This window comes from Leuresthes tenuis, unplaced genomic scaffold (assembly GCF_036924035.1).
Source record: "Leuresthes tenuis unplaced genomic scaffold, fLeuTen1.0.hap1 SCAF_9, whole genome shotgun sequence".
Classification (NCBI taxonomy): Eukaryota; Metazoa; Chordata; class Actinopteri; order Atheriniformes; family Atherinopsidae; genus Leuresthes; species Leuresthes tenuis.
The window spans coordinates 8,245,103-8,258,213 of NW_027325363.1; the positions used below are offsets into that span (position 1 = coordinate 8,245,103).

A 13,111-nucleotide genomic window follows, 5' to 3' on the forward strand; every position below is an offset into this window, starting at 1 on the left:
TTTAATCTTTGACAGCTAATACCATCTCTCGTCAGAAGGCTGCAGCTTAAACAGAGACATGGGTTATGTTGCCACCCTGCCAATAAATCCGATTAATTCAGATAATTGTCAGGGTCTACATTGCACAAACAGTACACATGTTTCATCCCTTCCCTTCTTTTCTGGCTTCCAATTATCTATTTATAATGGCGCGTTTCTTTCAGTAATAGGGAGACTTTTTCCTGTGTGTATGTCAGTAATTACAATTTTTCCACAACATATTCTTGTCACGCATTGTCATTTCTTATGAACTGTTTTCATGTTCTCTCTACTGGGACTTCCCTTTCTACGACCAATTTCTCTGCAAGCGCAATGAACTTTATTTGTCTAATCTAATCTTCTCTTAGAGGAGGCAGCTGGCAGACAGTAAGTATTCAGGGATTTATCTTAAATGCTATCAGTAGCCTGACTTTATGACAGAACACTATTCATTTTACTGTTGGACTTAATATTAAACCAGTCTTGTGTAACTGATGGGTAAAAACTGGTGGAATTTTGACTTCACTTGCCTCTTGTTGTCCTGGCCTGTACCTGCAACCATTTTCCTGCACATCTGCAGATGATTAACACCTCCTATATTATCCACTTCACATTTAGAAAGGGAACACTCATGGGATCAGTACTGTAAATTGACACTAAGCTCATTCAACAGAACTTAATTGATCAGTCATAGTCATATTATCCTTACAGAATACAAGTGACTTTTATGAGAATAATTCATTTGTCAGCCTTGTCAACATTCATTACACGTGTGATTTGATGATTCTAAATAGACAAGAAAAGAAATTGCTCCCACAGATGATGACCTTTTTAAACCACACTTTTTTATGGTCAGTGCAATCTTTGTTATTCAGATACTGTCAATCATCTTGGCAAAATGAGGTTGTAAATATCTAATCCCGGACTATGTAACACACAAGACTGGGTAAACTGTCTGTGTTTGAGTGAGAGACAGAGAGAGAAACAGAGGCTGCATTTATTAAGCAAATCAATAGAAAAACATGAAAACACAACACAAGTTACAGTATGAATGTATATGCATTCACAAACTGGACTTTTAGCTAGCTGAAATCTAGTAAAAAGAGTCAGTTTGGCACAAATTCTCTGCAGGTATGAATGAAAAATTACTAACAGAAATACATCTTGTACACAACACAGGAATTTAAACACATTTATAGTTTCATTTATAATTTCTAGATCATAAAGCTTCTACCTGTGCACATTGCTGGAGAGTTCATACAACACAAATGGTCAAAGTGGTGAACAGAGGTTATAGTTTTTTGTGGTTTCTGGAGACATAAGATACAAAAGTTTATTTCTGCAAATGCAGTAGAGCTCTGTTTCTAGCATGGCTAAAGCAAAACACAGTACTTCATTTTGATCTGATGAGATCACTGCAACTGAAGAAAAATGTCTGTAGCTCAGGTCTCAGTTGCTCCTCTGCCTCAAGGTATTTGCTAATTGCTATTGTCAGTTGGATTACACAACAACTGCTAGGGTAAATTTGATTAAACTTGATGGAGCAGTACAGGAGCAAACAGCCAATTAGATTTTATTTAGCCAATAGAATTATATTTCAGGTCACTTTCTTAAACTGCAGAAAGGTACAAGCATTCTGGCATAGGTTTCCACAATAGGTAACTCGCTAAGTCTCCAAGGATTCACTATTTTTCCAGTTAACGGATGGAAAGCACAAGTGTGACAACTGAGATGTGAGATGGTCTTGACTGCAGCAGCTCTTCTCATCTGCTCTTCTCTGAAGACCCTGCTGCCGGAAGTGAATCCTCTGGGGAAAACGCTCTCATGTTCAAAGCGTTGACACCAATGATTCAAACAGTACTGACAGAAATTTCACCATTCCCAAAATGCTCTTCATCCAGAAGTTGTCATAGCTCAAAGAGGCTTTCATTCAAATAAGACTTAAGAATAATCTGAATATTCAGGCAATATGAGCTCAAATCTTTATGGGTATGGGAGTACAGTGAAATATGACGAGCTGAATTTTCTGTACAATGACTGGCTTCAGGTGCCATCTGTTTGTTGCTGCTTCCAACTTAACAGGAATATTTTTAGCTGAATAGCTGCTGTTTTCAGCAAAGTTTTAATAGAACTCTATAAAATGTACTGCTCTTACCAATAATTACACTTAAGCCATGCTGTTCTTTTCATGTCAAATGCAGTATCTCCTGGAAGGGATTGTACAGTTCAGTTATTGAAGGTGTTTGATACGATTCTGTGACTTTAAACCCACAAAATAAAAGAATGTATTCGCAATTTCCCCATCAGTTTTATATTTGGTTATGAATGAGAACCTCCATAAACATGTATGCCTCAACTAAAAACATACAATCAAAGATTCAATCACAAAAATAAAGCATGAAAAAGAATAAATAAAAAACACATACTATTTAAAGGGCTAACTTTCTTCTGTGAAGGAGTAGTTTATCACTTCATTAGTTTTATATCAGACTATAAGCTAAAGACAACAATCTTAATTAGTAATTATAGAGACACCCAACTTTCTGATTCCAGGTTTGCGTAAACACTAACAAGTAAAATTCAACACCAGACAAACATCAACCTGGGATGTTGTAGCTGGTGAACTATTTTGATTTACGTCAAGGATTTTCTTCAGCAGACCACTGTCTCACCATCATTCATTACTCCATGACTGGCTGAGTCCCACTAGCAATTTAATTTGTTTCCTACAAATAGCTCACAATTCATAGGTGTGTTAGAGGATGTCTACTTGAGTTATTGCACTTCAAATGCTGGAAGCTATTAGATTTCTCATGAACCTGTGCTACTGTGCAGTTAGGACAGTGTAAATTTAGCGCCACAGTACTGACAAAATCTGTAAGTAGAGGAACACATTCTGTTTTACAATGTTCTTTTCATAGACAGTAATGGGTTTTCTTTTATTGACTTTTCATTATTGCATTCTCTGAGCAAAACATGACGCCTTTCGTTATCCTCCCTTCTTCTAAAGCTTTTGTCACCAATACGAGGCAGCAGTCGCTTCCAGTTTCTATGAGAATGAAGCATTACAGCTGCAATTTAATTTTTCAAGATGGCAAACAGCCAGATGAAGAGATCCTTAATTCCAAAACTGGAGATCAAAGCCTTTGAAAGATTCTCAATAGCGGTCAGCATATCACTAAGTCTGCCAATTAATTATCTGAGACAGAGAAAAAAAAGAGAACATGAAAAATTGGCATTGGTGTTAATAAAAAACATTCCTGCATCACTCCAGTATATCAGGTAATATTTTACAAGAATGCATGTCCATTAAATTATAACCTTTTTCACCCTGTACCTCTTTTTGAGGTCAAATGACTCTGTGTTGAGTTCAGATTAAAAATAAGGCATGATTCTGCCAATGAACTAATGGGGCCTTTAACAACTTTATGTTGAGGACATTTTAGGGGGATTATGAACCATCAATTTGCTGTAAAGATCTTTAATTTCATTTTGTAGCTGCAACACATTGTCTACTCATATTATAGTTTCATCATTTTAGTCTTAGCCTCAATAAATGGAAAGAACAAAATCCTAGAATAGCCCACTAATGAAAGTAAAAAGCAAAATGTTTTCAAATATTTGTACTTTTATGCCAAGCTAGATCACATTTTACAGCATTAGGGATAATTTTTCAAAGATTCCATATCTCCCAGAGAAAACCGTACGCTCCACTGTAAGGTTCAGATGATATAAATAGACACGTATTTCCAAAATGGAGAGTAACCTCAACATGCAACTCAGTCAGGAAAACACTTAAAAACACGCTCACACAGTCCGTCTTAATAAAGGTTCAACATCAACTATACAAAAACATTTACATCTGTGAATGCATAACATTTCCATGACATAAAACACACACCTACAAACATACATATTCATAAAGGTTAGCTGTTTGCTTGTCATAACTCTGTCTTAGTGCTCTTTTTCAGTTGATCTGAAGTCTTTGCTCTCAAGTCATCCTTAAGCCACTTGTTGAAAACAGCAACGGGGTCAATGTTCCAGTGTTTATGGAAGGAGATGGGCACCTGGTGAGCTAAGAGGTCTTTGGCGTAGTCCTCTGGGCGTGCCTGAAAGTAATGATCGAGTCACAAGAATACACAGGGAGTTTGAGTCAAAGCGTTAAAACTTACAATCACATTCAGATATAGCATACTGAGAAACTATTCTTCAGTATAGGCACCAAACTTTACTTATCTCTGCTAACAGATGAATGGACAACATGACACTAAATCTCCTTCTTTTGCTCAAAAACCAAGAATATTTTGGAAAGTCAGAGAAGTAAAAGCACCACGGTGAAAAATAAAGTCAGGGATGGCTGAATCCCATTTGGCTGCTTTAAGTGTCCTCACACTGTACATGAATTACTTGATTTCATCAATAACATATGTGCTTTTTCTACAATGGTAAGTCAAGTCTATAATAAAGACCTTTGTGATGTTTGGTGATCCCATATACTTGGCTTCATCTTCCATGTACAGTATCAGCACACATATGTGGGGAAAAAAGTTCCTATTTGTGACAGCAATATACTTAAACATCCACTCTAAGACACTTGCGGAGATTAAGTTGCTTGAGGGAAAATCCTCACTTGTTGGTGAAACAACGTCTAAGCAGACAAAGTCTCACTTTCATAATGTCAGAGAAAAGAAGTCTCTTGGAAATTTGTGAGGTGTGAACAAATCTGTAGGCAAAGACTGAAACATCTGCGACACAGCACTCAATTCTGTGATGACGTGTCTGTGTGCATGAATTGCGAATGCAAGGGGTAAACTAACAGCACCAATTTACACATTTCTCTGCTAAACAATGGTGAGCTCTGTATCACACAGTGGTTGTGCTCACTCTGAAAAGATTTCAAAGTCTTCTGTATCATTAGCTGATCGCACACCCTCGTTTCACACTGCACTACAATGATAAGCAGATTATCCGACCCACTTTGATACAATCTGCGGTGAAAAACAAAGTGGAGAGGAGTTGTGTCCTTCAATGGGAAATTGCATTAATGCAGTCCTCTTCACTTTTAAAAAGATGCCAGGCCCAATGGCTGACATTAAAACCTTGGTGTTCTTAGAGTTGTATGCTTCTCTTTTCTTTCACCAAATAATAGACACATCCCTGTTTCCAATGACTGTATTCTCAGCACGTCTGACCACAGAACTGATAATCAAAAGCTTTCTGTTTAGTTATTGTGAACTTCTGGTAAGGCAAGGTAGGCTTTTGTTTGCCTGTCTGGAGAAGTGAGTCTTTCATGGTCAGGATCCAAACAGCCGTGGGCATTATCTGTTTAAGATGTTGGTGCCAGAAGGCTTTGGTGTTGATTCTTGAACCTTGGATGATCCTTTAAAAAGACCATCTATGTCATTGGTGAAAGAAAACATCCCTATATGATCAAAATTAGCCATAGGTATGAATCTGTGGGTCTTTTGTATACGTCAGGAGGTATTATGCCTGACCAATATGTCCAATAAAACTAAAATAAAAAGTCTGTCAGACTCAGAACATAAGAATGATTTTACCACTCGTCTGCTTGCACAGACTCTTGTATAGCACTTAAATTAAGCATAAGCAGAGACAGAAAAACCTACACGGGTCTTCAGGGCTTTTAAATGATAGATATCTGCCAGTTGTGTTGTAGATTATCTCTATGATTGATGTCTGAATCTTTCTCTGGATGATGAGTCTGTAAAAACTGCAATGAAGTTTGACTTTTTTGCCCACTGTATTCTAAAAAACATCACGAGCCCCGCAGCAAAAACCGGTGCTTGAAAAATGTTTCAAGACAAGACAAGGAATTTCTTGTAAAAAATTGCATGTGAAAACCTCTATTATTCTCACATTTGGTAGAAATAGAGCAGGAGACACACAAAGAAGAATTTGTAAGGATATGAATACAACCTGGTGGAAGAGAGGACTGTGTGTGACGGGAAGCCCGAGAGCATTGAGGCACATTCCCAGCACCATGTCATCTGGCGCATCATTGCTGTAGCACTTGCAGCCACTGTTAAGAAGTCGAGCCACAGCCTCTCTGCTGAACACCATACTGCAGCACCACAGCAAACATGTAAAAATAGATGCACAAGACAGCCAGTTTAGCTCCACTGTAAATCACCAGGAAAGAGGCAAAGAAAAACATTAAGTGCAGTAAATCTCTCGGCTATCTTCTTAGAGGTCATAGTGTATATTTTATTAATTCAGTGGGAGGCCAGCAGGGTAAAGTCAAACTGCATATTGAGCTGACACATCTTTGAAATGAGTTACAATTACAGATAAAAAAACAAAACCTTTAGCTGCCAGAATAGTCACCCATAGCCTGTACAAACAGCTTTTCTTTTCTTTAACTTTACTTGTTTTTTTTTTGGAGGATATCAATATGAGAAAACTGGCAGCTGTAGAATTGCAAAGTGTCACAGCTACAGCAGGGTCCCTGAATATATTGTCTCGCACAGCTCAAGATTAATCTTGTGTAAAGATGCCAAGTGCCAAATTGACAAAACATCCACTATAGAAATGTTATGGTCTCACTTTAAAAATGTGTGTGCTATGTGATAAAACCAGGGCAGTAAAATTGGAATTTAATGAATTAATTACAGTTTTGGATGATATAATTTCTTGCAGTGATTAACAATTTGTATTTGTGTATGTGTGAAAAGCATCGGATTCCTGTCTTGTTGTATCAGCTGATAAGACAGGACAGTTTATTGACTGTGTTCTATGGTAATCTACTCTGAATATTTATAGGGTATCTTTCCCACAGTGCATTCTGCAAACTAAATTTTCCTCAGAGTACACTGAAAAGGATTATCTGTAAATTCAAGATAACTGTTTGTTCATTATACACTCTATAGTTCCTTTGCAGCATTTCTGTCTTCATCATTGTTATTCCCCAAGCATCTGAGCAGTAAAACTTACCCTCCACCTCCTGTGATATAACTGTAGCCTCCTTGGCTCAAGCCGTAGCCGTATCTCTCTCCAAGACACACTGGCTCAGAGGGGTCGTAACAGCTCAGCAAGATTTGCAGTCTGGGGAGGCTGTGGTGAAAAGGACAACTCATCACACACACTCATCATCATCATACAGAAACTTGTGGGCCTAAATGCCTATGAAACTGTCCATTTAGAGGCTGGAATAACTGCTCTACCCTGGGCACTTCCCAGAGGCTTCCACACGACAGGATAACCTTACAGAAAGTAGCACCAGCTGGATGTGAATTTACAGTCTCAGCCGCTTAGATGTTCAAGGGGATGGTAATATCTCTGGAACTCATTTTCTCAAAATGAGTTCATGCCAAGACATGGCTATGACAGAATCATTTAGAAAATTTATGAAAAAAGTCAGTCAAACTTTGGGATAAATGAAAGACATTTAAACAATGAAACAATGTGTCTCAGCTGAAAAAGGTAAAGAAAGAGGTAAAAAAAATATTTTCCAGATTACGAAATTATACCTGATGAGTGTGTCATCATCCACAACAAGAAGCCATTTAGTGTTCGGGACAGCGCTGCTTAGAAATCTTTGAAGGATTGCAAATGTTTTCCCGCAGTGGCCTGAAAATAGAGATATGCTATCAATAGAGTGGCTCGTACGACTTAATCACATATTGACTGTGTGCTGTATTCAAAAAGATAAATTACCCTGTTAGGAAGGAAAAACACAATTGTTGTAAGCGGTTATTTACATGTTTACATGCCTGAGTAGACAGAAACTAAGGACAATAGCAGTAAAAATTACAGTTATCAATAATGTTAAAAGTAAAGCATTTCATTGTAAAGAGGCTAAACAACTGGCACAATTACTAACAGAAACAGCAACATTTAACTTTTACAGTCCAAATTTGGGATTCTTACGATAAGAGCCTTTGAGAAGGCACTAGTTTTTCATCTTTTTCTTGTGATTCCCCAGTTTTGTGCATTATATGGAACCAATCATGAGTTCTGCCTCCTGCTCAAGGACACCTGAACAGGACATTTATCTGTAGGCACGCACATCATATGCTCCAAACATCAAACAGGTGAACTCCTGTTAAAAGGTCTTTGTTAACAACTATATTTAAAAAAAAATTCTGTTGAACAGTTTTTAATAAAACATTCATGTTTGGCCTTTCCATTCCCAAAGATGTCCTTTCGGGGTATGTAAGAAGAAAGAAAGCTCCTGTCAACATCCTGACATCTCACAGAAATAATAAGGTGTGTTTGACATGATGGGCCACGAAGATCAAACTTCTATTCTGGCATGTTAGACATGACGGCAAGATGGAACAAAATGCTCTGCCAACTCCTAAAAACAAAAACTGTGATGTGGTAGTAAACAACATATTCCAAGAGCCCAAAGAAATATATCCATCAGAATCCAAATATCTTCACAGCAACAAGGCTGGGGGCTGAGGCATGAAAATCTCTGGTGGCATCCATCACAAAGAATACTGAGGCCTTACTGTTTTATTTATAAGGCACCCAAGGTGTTTTTTTTACTCATATCTGAATATTGAATAAGGAAGGACACCTTGAACAGGAATACATCCCAAAACAACACTTTTAAAGACAAATCTCAAAACAAAGCTTACTTTTAGTTTTATTCGGAGGTGGTCAGCGACGCTTCAGAGTCTTGAAAAATGAATGTTTCATGCAGTAAGAACATCCTACGACCTTTAAGACCACAGAAAGCTCCTCTTTTGGCTCAGAATTTACTGTTTTTCTTTGGGTGTTTTTTTTCCCCCCACAATATTTGACCATGAATACAGTGTAAAGTGTATTCATCTTATAAAAATCCAAAGTTGCTTTCCAATTTCAGGGTCTTGCATCACCCCTTTCCTCATGAACAGACAGTCTACCTTTATAAGTTCAGGTTGCTGAGTTTGTTTTTTGCTTTTTCAAAATATATATATTTTTTATAAGAATCCATGTTGTCATCAGAGTAAACTTTTCTTTGTGACAGCAGTCTGAAAGGCCAGGTGTTTTAGAAGTCATGTGCAAAATGCAGCTTTTTTTTTATTCACTTTTTAAAATTTATATTGTACATTTTGTTTGGTTCAGATGTGGATCCATGATACAGTTCTGAGAGCACAGACAAGTATACGTGTGACAAATATAATTTTCTGACATTCTCATGCCTGATGAACTTCAAGAATGCTCTCAGCAATGATTAGCATAAATCCTGGGGCCCTGAGAACAGAGCAGAGGGAAATAAATAAAGACAAATTGTGTATGTGAGCAATCATCTGTCAACAAAGGACAGATAAACTGCTTATTTTTGCTCTTATTAAAGTTTTTATTCTGTGCCAGTCCAGTCATGTTTAAAAACTTTTTCTAAACATCAGATCGGAATCACTGTGCCAAGCCAATCTATCGTACATACTCCAGGATATGAAATCTATTATGAGCTGCTTGACTGACAGCGTACACTGACAGCACTCTCAGTTTCTGGCTGTTTACCAGCCAGTCCTTTATGATGGACTGTGGATTGCTGCCAACTCCAGATAGTTTCCTCCCAAAAGTAAAAACCCTGGCATAGATTGGAAGTCAAAATTACAGTGAAGAAGACACTTTCTTCGAAATGACCTTTGAAGTCTTTGCCAGCTCTGCCTTACAAAATACTGACATTAATTACTGGCTGAAAGAAGCAGAGCAGTGGCCTTTGCTTTTTCTTTTTTTGGAAAACCTTTTTCTAACCTGTTAATCAATGGCATAATTTTGAACTGCACACTACGTGATGTTTTTTGCCTTTTAAGGCTTTTAAAGCAAAATAAACTTGTTTTAATGTTACAGGTGCATCTGAAGCATTAGTTTTCAGGTTTCATACTGTCATCATGTTACTCTGACCTGAGTGACATTCAAAGTTGTTCTCTGGAGGTGGTATAAATCAACTTTGATGCTAGAAATAGCTTCTATCTTTAGGAGGAATCATCAAGATGACCTCAAACTAATCAAACAGGTACACAAAAGCAACAACTTCCACTTTAAAACAACGGGCTATCTGCAGAGCTTGAACTGTTTTCCAGTTTCTGTGAACCATAAGCAGTCGTTCACAGAATGATATATCACATGGAGATGTGTCTAATAGTTTCCTTGAATTTAAAGATTCCTAAAATGTATTCAGTTTTATGAGTTTTTAGCATTTTTAAATAATTAAAAGGAGGTTTCTTTCAGTCAGATGCAGCCTGGCTTCCAACAGCTGAACATTAGAAATGCATTATATACTGCTGAGCAGCACTGTGGTGGCCCAGGGGACCATGCTGGGATGTCCCTTTTACTATTCACATATGAGAAGTCCAACTCTACACAAGTTATGCTATCTTAAGTCGTATAGACTCAGAGAGTCAACATATACAAAAAGCAAAAATGTTAACGGCAGTGATGTATGTATTTATTTTGTATTTTTTCAAATCTACTAATCTCATAACGATACATAATCTGCAATCAATTTGCATTTCAGTGTGAGATAGTTCAGTGTCAGACAATCAAAGGATCTTCTCATTGCATGCTTTTGTAGTTATTTGTAGTTATGGCAAGGTGGCCACTGGCTTCATGGCACTAAATGACAATCCACATTGTACATAATTCAAATTGATTTCTGTACCAATTTTTTTAAGGTGCAGTGGGATTCAGCAATATCTACTGGTGAAATTGCAGATTGCAATACACACAGACACACCACCTATGCCTCCTCTTCTAAACACGTTGGAAGCTCTACTGTGGGCGTGAAAGATGGATAGATTAAAAAAAAAAAGCCAGAGTTTGGTTCTTGTTCTGGGTGATGGTAGAAATATGGCAGTACCTCGGCATCTGCATGTATAAATGGCTCATTCTAAGGCCAGCTTCACAATGAGGGAGGGGCATGGTGGATCATTTTTATGTGTGTGGTAAGCATCACAGTACATATTTCAGCATAGGTTTAGTCAGGTTGGTTAATTGCACTGTTGAACCGAGCAACAGTTATATTTCAACTGTACCATTTAACTTGACCAGGGTCAAGGAGCTGAATTGACTGAAGTAAGCAGCTTTATAGGGAATTCAGTTTTATCAATATACACTTACATCACACTGTTGTTACAAAAAGATGCGAAAAAAATTTAACCTTGAAGTATACACAAAATAATTGAGTGATTTGATCCTTAACAAAATTATGTGGGCGTGTTAGTCCGTCTGGTTTTAAGAAGCTTGATTTTTCAAATTCTGATCAGACTAACATGCATTCTAATGTCCAGTTTGGGTCAGACAAACACAATAATTGCTTTTTTCTAATGTGATGGAAAGATACGTGCATGGCATATGTCAGACATTAAAGATAAAGTTCACCTGTTATGATGATGATCATAAATTATTTTCAGCTCATTTCAGCAACTGAAGTTGCTCTCAAGTTATAGCTGGGCATCATTCATGTCTTCATTTTAGTTATATCAATCATAAATTACACACAATTCGGTGTTTATGCCCCAGAGGAATGCTGTACTAAAAAAACAATTGCTCAGGCAGATGCTGTGCCACCACAGAAAGGCTGTTGGTGTGAATACAAACATGCAGCTGAGATGCAGTAGTTCAGCAAAGCACACACAACACACAGTCCATGTCCCCAGTGTAAAGCTGGGAAAACACATTGCAAGGTAAGGAAAACATATTATTGTCATGTGAAAACTTTATTTTCTACTATATCTATTTGGATTTTTGCCAAGATATCACACGCATACATTATAGTATATTTGAACGGATCTTTTTTTTTGCAAGATGTGAAATCTATTATAAGTTTTCTCAATCTAACTGCATACACGGACCGTAGCTTGAGTATCTGGGTCCTTTATCAAACCAGCCCTTTATGGTGGACTGTGAATTGCTGCTAACACTGTATTGTTACCTCTGAGAAGACCACAAAAAAAAGGAAAAGGAAAAAGAATAAAGCAATCTGTGAATGAGACAATACGTCATAATTTCCCTTGACACCAAGATTTCCAATAAAGAAGAATATATAATGAAATATAATCAAACAATATCTTTTTAATGTGAATGCACCTGAAGTTTGAGGGTGAAGAAGAGCTATTAGTTTAGAAGGTGAGACTTCCCACTTCAAACAATGGGAAGGAGATTTAAAGACAGGGGTTTGCATCAACAACAGTCTATACTGATAACAGTATAATCATTTACAAGAAAAGGTTGACTTTTATCCTTTATGACTCTCAGCACTGCAACAGACTCGTCCACATATACCAGCAACTAGCCAATGTCAGTCTGCATCCCTCACTGCCTAGATGAAGAAAGGTTGCAAAGGACATCTTTGTTAGAGGACTAAAATGCCTGGAGAGTGAACCAGACGGCTATTAACAACAACCTTTTCTGTGGACTGAAAAAGGCTGCAGCCGAAAGAGCATCCCATTAAAGTACAATATTAGAGGTCTCTGTCTCAAGCAAGCAGAAAGGTATAAGTGTACAAAGCTTGTGCTGGCATTTTTATGGTTTCTGGTTATTACATATCAAACAACACATGAATTCTAGAGTTCTTTCTTGTATCTTGCTCTTTTCTCGTTATTTGTAAATTGTTTCACATCTGGCCCTGCTCTCTCCAGGTTCCAACAATTAACTATGCAATGATAGAAGCATTAAATTTGCCTGTACACAAACACTATACAAAGGTATATGTGACAAATGGTGGACAATGCCATATTGGAGCAATGATTATCATTCTTATGTAGACTGCATTACAGCCAAGAGTTATTGTGAAAAAACAATATCCATGCATTCATCCATCTCTTATCTAATTCAGAGCATTAGTGCCAACAGACCAGCTCTGCATCCTAACAACATCTTCCAGCATCTCCTTAGGGATCACAAGGCTTTCAAACCAGTGGAGGATACAATGCAGAGAAACCTGGTCTGTCTCAGGGTCTCCTTATTCCTGTCAATCATGTATAGTTGCATTTCCAAAGGAAGCCACCACTGGGCTTTGATTCATTCAGTGGTTGCTAACACCTTCTGAACACCTTGATTTCACCTGGAATTTGTGTTGTAGTTTTACAGTTTTAAAGTACATTTGTGCTCTTGTTTAGAGAGCTAAACTAGAGCTAAA

The 13,111-nt window shown here is 37.5% G+C and overlaps 1 protein-coding gene across 1 annotated transcript in view; it reads right to left on the minus strand.

Annotated features, from left to right (window-relative positions):
* Nucleotides 1-997: 997 nt before the first annotated feature.
* Nucleotides 998-13,111, minus strand: part of b3glcta (beta 3-glucosyltransferase a) — a 67,463-nt gene continuing 55,349 nt past the window's right edge. The window contains exons 12-15 of the mRNA XM_072392161.1: nt 7,506-7,605; nt 6,970-7,089; nt 5,956-6,100; nt 998-4,127 (exon numbers count right to left, since the gene is read on the minus strand). Coding sequence (XP_072248262.1) covers nt 3,960-4,127; nt 5,956-6,100; nt 6,970-7,089; nt 7,506-7,605 — 533 coding nt within the window. The 3' untranslated portion in view covers nt 998-3,959. The remainder of the gene's footprint in view (nt 4,128-5,955; nt 6,101-6,969; nt 7,090-7,505; nt 7,606-13,111) is intronic.